The following is a 7,680-nucleotide window of genomic DNA, read 5'->3' on the forward strand; positions in this document are numbered from 1 at the left end:
AAATTTAAAAAATTGATTAATTTATTATAGATTAAATAAAACAATTTAGAATAAATTCATGCATATAATGAAAATTTTGGCTCCTTTATGCCTTAAAAAATTAAATTTTATTTGTTTTAATATTCATTTAAAATAGAATAGCTTTAACAATTATTAATTTTGAATAATCGTTCTCTATTTTTAACAAATATAAGATTTCTGGGCGGTGGCAGAAAACCCGAATTCATATAACAAGTTGATGCAGAAGGTGGCCATGATAATGAAAGCAACCACTATGAGATGATATATAAGATTTTTAGGTAGTGGCAGAAAGCCAAAATTCATACCACAAGTACCACAATGAGAAGATATATATGTAAGATTTTTGGGTAGTGACAGAAAGACAAAATTCATATAACAAGTTGATGCAGAAGGAAAGGTAACATCTTTTTATATATAGAATCCCCTTATCTCCAAGTAAGGATGGTTATTAGATGGAGTAAATTCTCTATTACATTGTTGTTGGAAGTGAAATAGACTGGCATCATAATTCTCTTTCTTCTACCTTTTACTACCAGTCCCAGTTGTGGCCACATAGGACCTAAGAGAAGGGGACTGTGTAAGGCCATCTGGAGCGATTGTTGTTGTCTGGTTTCCATTCTTCTGCTGCATTCTTCTCCTTGCTATGTAACCTCTCACCCAGGGGGTCACATCCTCATTGATCTTGATCATGATGAAGAATATGATGCGGTATACCACAATCATGCTGAAGATAACGCTCAGATCTATCCATTTCGATCGCTTCACATTAATCTGGAACACGTTCTCCAGAATATAGTCCCCAGGAATCTTGGGAAGACCATTCGGTGTCTGGTTATCGAACATCAGCCCTTTCAAATCATTTTGGTATTGTCCCTGTCCATTCCATATCCTCATTTCAATCACACTGAACTCTACCGCTTAGAAAGCGCAAATATTCATGATTAAGTTACATTACTGTAGTCTCCTTTAATTAATTACCTGTAGAGCCCAGAAATGAAAGCTGATGTAAGACATGGGATAACGCCACACAGGCTTCGGGATGTCGTTAGGCAGCCTAAAGTAGCCAGAAACAAGCATGAATATTCCCTGATAATTATGCAGGATAGAGCCATTAATATTTCATCCATACGAAATTAATCAAGAATGAAAACTATATCAATACAAAATATATACACACACGCACACAAGTCTCCTGACAACTCTGGTTGGATATCTTGGCATGAAGTTATGGTAACAAACCTGAATTCCAGCTCCTATGATGATACCCATGAGGAAGTTGGGGATAACACTGGCTATTGCCATCATCAAGCTTTCAACTACAGTGACACTCGCATAAAGGCACAACACGAAAAATAGATAATGTAAGAAGCCCGGGTGGAGGTGGACCATGAAGTAGCAAACAGTTCCAGATATAAAGGTGATCAAAATCAAGAACGGCATTGCAGAGATTGTGTTGCTGATGACAAATGCTGTAACGCCATAATGACCATTCAGTCTCTCCCTTTGGAAAACCTTCAAAATTAGCAGACCCAAATCAATCATAACTATTCGAGTGTTTAACATTTATGGCTTTAGTTAATTTCCTGATGAGTCGATTATGAGACTCACCTTCATATCTTCTACAAAGGATGGAAACCCACCAATAGACATGAACGTGACGAAACCAAAGACAAAAGACGCACATGAACCCCTTGCCTGTCTCATAACAATTGGAAATATTAGTGAGTCAAACATAATTTAGTTATGGGCTTGAGAAACGAAAAAAAAAATCAGCTTAAAATTGTCTCGGGCATTCTCTCTTTCAGAATTCTCTACTGTCTCTTCCAGATTATAGCTACTTTCTGTGTCAGGTTTGGAGGGATTTTGTCCAACTATAATCATATTATCATAAAATAGAGTTAGATGCATTTACAACTTTAGACCAGTGCAGGAGGGGATTAATATACCAGAATGGAATTGTAACTCGTCCCCACGTCCAAGTAAATGGTTCCAATGCAAATAGTGACCACAATGTAGATTACTAGCCTCAGCCAGTAATACCCAAAGTCCCTGGACATGTTGATGAACGAACGCTTGGTTAAGGTAAAGGCCTGCATCAAGAAACTAGCCTGACTGCCTCCTGAATCTAGCACTGTTCCTTTCTGTAATAAACAGGAGGCAAATCTCAATAATTTCTCCCAAACTAACTAATAGCATATAATGAAGGTGAACAGCACAAAAACTAGGGCATCTTATAGAAGAACTTACAACTTTGGATATCTCTTCAACTTTTTCTTTTGCTGCATAAGAGTACTGAGAAGTGCGATAGAAATCAATGAGAGTTCGGATAGCTTCAGCTGTGGTTACCTTCTCTAGAGGATCATCACTTATCTCAAACTGATCGACAATTAAGTTGAAAGGAACATTAGTTAGCCAGAAAAATATTAAACTAGCATTTGATATCAGTGGTCTATACTTGGTAAAATAAACCTTGCCTTAAAAGAACAGAAGGAAATGAAAGAAGTGAATAAGAGAAGATAAGATTGGTACCCTTAGTTTCATGGATCCTTTCAGAGTGGCCTTAACTTTGTCAAAATCAGAATTTATGCACCGAAGAAAATGATCAGATGGATTTCTCAGAGTAGGGCAGGGAAAGCCAGCTTGTGCGAAGAACTGCAGACACCAACTGAATGAGAACTCCATTCCCTAAAATCAAATATCGTTAAAAAGTATGAAGGGTGGGGGTTCTCACCTCATATGCTTCTGAAGCCTGACCAAAATAAACAGTTTTGCCTCCAGAAAGCAAGTACAACCGATCAAACAGCTCAAAAACTTCACTGCTAGGCTGGTGGATTGAAGCTATGACAGTCCTCCCATCCCTAGATAAGCCACGTAAAGTCTGGGTTACAAAGAAGGCCGATGCGCTGCCACGGAATTGCAATTACCCAGGTAAGAACATTAGAACTCAATATAAAAGAAATAATTTCATTGAAAAATTAATAGGAGAGAACAGAATGACATGCAATCAACTATAGGATATGAACAAAAAATCCAGCATCTCAACCTATCAAGTCCACTTGTTGGCTCATCAAGGAAAAGTAGTCTCGGCCTCATCAGGATTTCAAGAGCAATGCTGACTCTTCTCTTCTCCCCTCCACTTATCCCACGCAAATGCCAATTGCCAATAACTGTATCCGCGCAGTCTTGAAGACCCATTTCTATTATAGTACTCTCCACCAATGCACGCTTCTCTGACCAACGCATCTTATCAGGGAGGCGTAGTCTAGCTGAATATGAGATTGTCTCCCTTACTGTGAGAGTACCAATCAAGTTGTCATCTTGAGTCACGTAGGCCTGAGATTGCAGCACATAATATCAGTATAACCCTGCCTTCAAAGTATGCACCATTCAGCAAGACAACCACAAAAAGCAGAACCAATTACAAGGAAAACGTAGGACTTAATTATCACTGTCACAAAAACAAAGAGCAAATCTAGTGCCAATTGGATTAGGAAAAATGAATTAGTATTCTTGTTAACTCTATATCACATCTCTAAATTTGGGAAGTTGAACTTAAGGCCTTATTTGACATTTGGGAATAATTTACACACTCAAAATATTGGAAAATGGCTTCCTTGTCTATTTTATGGATGCCAATTTCCAGGAAATGAGATTTCTATGAAATTGCCGGGAGATGAAACCTTCAGTCAGCTCAGGTTATGTACTATATATGCAAATCTTACAATCTCAACAATGAGCAGCCATATCCATGAGCATGAAAAGGCTTTTTTTTTTCTTCCTGATTTCACTTTATCCAAAACAGGTGAAGCCTAGGCCTTTCCCCCTTTTCCGGAAGAAAAGAACTTGAGAATCACAAATATTAGAAATGAAACACTCACTGCAGTCCCAAAGGAGAGCTTTGTCTTTCGACCATTGAGGAGGATGGAGCCAGAGAGGAATGCATTGGCAGCAAGTCGACTGGATAAAGCATCAAGAAGCGTGGATTTTCCTGAACCAGAAGGACCCATGAGTGCAGTAAAGGTCCCAGGCTCTGCATAACCAGTTAGTCCTTCCAATACCTTTTGGGTCTCTCCGTTGCTGAGCGTTACCATCACAGTCAGATCCTTCCAAGTGAGCCTTGCTGACACGTCCCCTACAAATTCTGTATCAGTCCTCTCCTTCCACAGAGTTTCACTCAGAGGGCTCAAGCCCCCTACAACATACCCCATCGCCGGTGGTTTGCTTGCTTCTATCTCCATCATTGCATTATTTGCAGAGTTCCTCATTTATAATTTCTCTTTTTCAGCCCTTATACTCGGAAAGAAAAGATTTAGAAAAGTCAAAAACAAAAATAAAAGATGAGGAAAAATCAAACCGAGGAAATGAAAATTTATAGAAGAAAACAGAACATGATATATGTGAGGCAAAGATGTGGCTTGGCGGAGAACGTTATGGGAGATCTGAACAAGGACGATGAGGAGGAGTGGAAGAGGTTATGAGAAACAGAAAATGGAGAAAATGGATATTGTATGAGGAGCAAGTATGTGAAATGAGAGATTGTGAATTTGACTGTGGAAGTTGAACCGATATTACAAATCTCATGCAAAATGAGCCTCAACTTGGGTCGCTTTTGGTGTGATCAACTCATCAGCAACACCACCTTCTTCTCCAAAACCTCCTCTCACACTCTTCTTCATTCTCTAACAACTGCCCACCCTTTTGAGTCCAGAAAATACACATACCAAATCATATGAATATCATTTTCCCATTTTTCCTTGCCATTAAAACGCATTAATAGCTTCTGGTAGATGTTGGTAGGAGCATTCAATGCAAAACCGACCCTCCATAAACTTTTGGCCCCCCCATGTTGTCTTAAATTGATCAGCCACTTTCCGCTTCTTTCATTTCAGTAGGCCCACATCATCATCCATAATAAATCAACACCCATTACCCAATCTCAACTGGGTGACATGAATCTAACACTAGCATTCGTTGTTCTACTTTGAATGGCCTATCCACCAGCTGGTAGTTCAAAAGTTGGGTCATCCTATTCCATGGTATATATGCAGCCATAATGATTTCTCTTTGTTGAACGTTGAATCACATACCTCAAATTTCTCTTTATCTTTTGGATGGGATAGTAAAATAAAAAATAAAAATAAAATTCTGGATCCTTTAAATTCAATCACTGAAACTACGTACTCTTCAATTACTTGTCAAACATCCCGCGGTTAAAAATACTCCAAAATATCCTTGGATTTTTGGAAAAAATATCTAATCAAAATTGTCTTAATCAAATTACGCCAAACCTGCCAAATTTATGCAAACCTAACTCCTCATGCCATAATAATGACAAAGCTTAATTGAAATGAAGTATCTGCCAACGCCCATGGTCGTGGACCCCATTTTGACCCAGACCCATCAGCCTTTGTAGTTTTCTCATCACAAGCCACAACACGCCCACTCTACATCACTTATCCACAATTTTATTTTATATATGATTTATTTTTAATTCTAAATTAAGCACGAGTGCATTTTATAATTCTAGAGATTAATGATAAGCTTATTAGTTATAAATATATATATTAAGGTTAATGAGTTTTGGAAGTCATTAAAAAATTATTACTTAAATTATGGAGTTATTTACTTTATTTAATTTAATAATGACATTTAGTAATAGCACTGTTATTTATATTATTCAATATAGGAATAATATTATATATAAAAGGTTTGAAATCTAAAATTTAAATTTGGTTCTAATACCTTACCATGAAAGATAATAATCATATAGTTTAGCGTTGGAAGTTAAACTAAATTCTAAACTTTTATATATAATTTATTATATTGTTATTAAAGTGGTATTATTTTTAATATTCAGTTTATCCACCTATATAAAACATCTTAACGGTCTCAAAATACCTTTAAATCAAATTACTAAAAACACCTTATTAGAAGCTTTTAATATTCCTTCACATTTTTTATGTTATAAAAGTTTGATAGTGACTTATAGAGGGTGGGAATGATAGGTTGTGGATGATTTATAGGGAACTGAGAATGATTTAGAGAAGTTGTGAGAGACTCGAATGGTTATGTTTTAGGTGGTGATAAGAAATGAAAGGAAGGGGTACTCTAATGAAATGGATTGGGGTTATGAGAAAAGTAATGGATGAAGTTAAGGTTAGAAATAGAGATGATTAAAGGTGAGTAAATTAAGAAGGTAGGTGTAAATAGAGCCGTGATAAGCATAATAGCAACATTGTTGTCATTAATTTATATAATTTGAAAATCTTTATGCAATTATAGAAAATTATTTTTACATAAAGATTTTCAAATTATATAAATTAATGACAACAATATTGCTATTATGTGTTGAGATATTAGGGATGCTTTCCTTATATCATTCTTTCCTTATATCATTTAGTGTTGAGATATTAGGAATGTTTAGATATTAGGAAAGTTGAGATATTATAAATATTGAGATATTAGGAATATTGAGATATTAGGAAAGTTAAGATATTAGGATATTAGTTGTTATTTCCTTATATCATTCTTTCCTTGTATCATTCTTTCCCATTCTTAGAATGGTGATTACCCTCTATATATACTCTGTACATGAACGAATGAAAGAATGAATGAAAAAACTACCATTTATCAATTTGAAGATGGTATCAGAGCCATGGAACTGAAATTCTGGATATTTTGTCGTTATGGTAGTCCAACAGCAATCAACCATCCTAAGACAAGCCATAATATTGATAAGTCAACTTTCAAATGCACTCACTGCAAAAAGACTGATCCCACCAGTCTGGATATCCCACAATTTCAAAGCAACGACTCTTGGTATGACCAGGAAAACAATGAGGAACCGAGGGTTTGAACCATGGACCTTTAAATCATGTTTAGGCAATCAACACTTTGTTATTAATGATAATAATCGTGATCAACGGAAAAATGATTCCAAGAGAACCTCGACTGCAACTGTTGCCGAAATAAAAATAGAGGCTAATGTTGCTAAGAAAGCCTCTGCATTGGTAGCCGCTTGATTGGAGCTAAAATATGTGCTCTAATGGCACATATTCGATATGATTTGTGCACCAAAGGACATTCAAATCACCCAACTTGACCTAAATCAATGCTAAGACCCTAGCCATGAGTTTAATCTATACTTTGGAGATTTATCTCAAGTTCAAGGGAAGAAAATTGTGCAAATTGAATGACTTTAGATTTTGAAAGATCAAGAAAGGGCTAAATGAGGAAATAAGTGAATCAAGACTCATTGAACGTAAGGAAAGGCAAAACAAGGATATCATGAGGTTGGAGGATGATAAATGACCATTATGGAGTAAGAAAGAAGGCAAGGAAGCATGGGAAATGAGGCATGAAGCAAGATTTAGCTGCATGGAAATTTAGAACTCAAAAATCTGATGGCATTATATACTCTGACTTTGAGGACAAATTTGGAGCACTTTCTGGAGTCCACTATATACATACTATATATCGTTTCAAAGCTCGGGAAGTCAGGAGTCCAACGCTTTAAACGGTTTGCAAATCAGAGCTGAAATGAAGAAGTTATGGTCATTTGAAGACAACTGCACCAAGTTGGAGGGTCATTTCGAAATGATTTCGAAATTCAACTTATGATTTCGAAATTCAACTTATGAATGCGAAATCCACTTCGAA

The 7,680-nt window shown here is 36.4% G+C and overlaps 1 protein-coding gene across 1 annotated transcript; it reads right to left on the reverse strand.

Annotated features, from left to right (window-relative positions):
- Positions 1-405: 405 nt before the first annotated feature.
- Positions 406-4,842, reverse strand: LOC100263167 (ABC transporter G family member 11). Its single transcript, XM_002262583.4, has 10 exons — positions 3,900-4,842; positions 3,065-3,354; positions 2,753-2,924; positions 2,551-2,673; positions 2,269-2,397; positions 1,968-2,162; positions 1,630-1,716; positions 1,261-1,533; positions 1,000-1,107; positions 406-894 (listed from the first exon to the last, which is right to left on the reverse strand). The coding sequence occupies exons 1-10, from the start codon at positions 4,284-4,286 to the stop codon at positions 541-543; spliced, it is 2,118 nt and encodes a 705-aa protein (XP_002262619.1). The 5' UTR covers positions 4,287-4,842; the 3' UTR covers positions 406-540.
- Between the last annotated feature and the right edge of the window lie 2,838 nt (positions 4,843-7,680).

Source organism: Vitis vinifera, chromosome 16 (assembly GCF_030704535.1).
Source record: "Vitis vinifera cultivar Pinot Noir 40024 chromosome 16, ASM3070453v1".
NCBI lineage: Eukaryota > Viridiplantae > Streptophyta > Magnoliopsida > Vitales > Vitaceae > Vitis > Vitis vinifera.

Bases quoted from the DNA above. Each gene is read 5' to 3' on its own strand.
- LOC100263167 (XM_002262583.4), bottom strand. From the start codon at position 4,286: ATGAGGAACTCTGCAAATAATGCAATGATGGAGATAGAAGCAAGCAAA. The intron at 1,717-1,967 runs GTATATTAATCC...GTTATGAGACAG, and splicing joins CGAGTTACAATTCCATTCTG to GCAAGGGGTTCATGTGCGTC. The intron at 1,108-1,260 runs GTTTGTTACCAT...CATAATTATCAG, and splicing joins TCATAGGAGCTGGAATTCAG to GGAATATTCATGCTTGTTTC.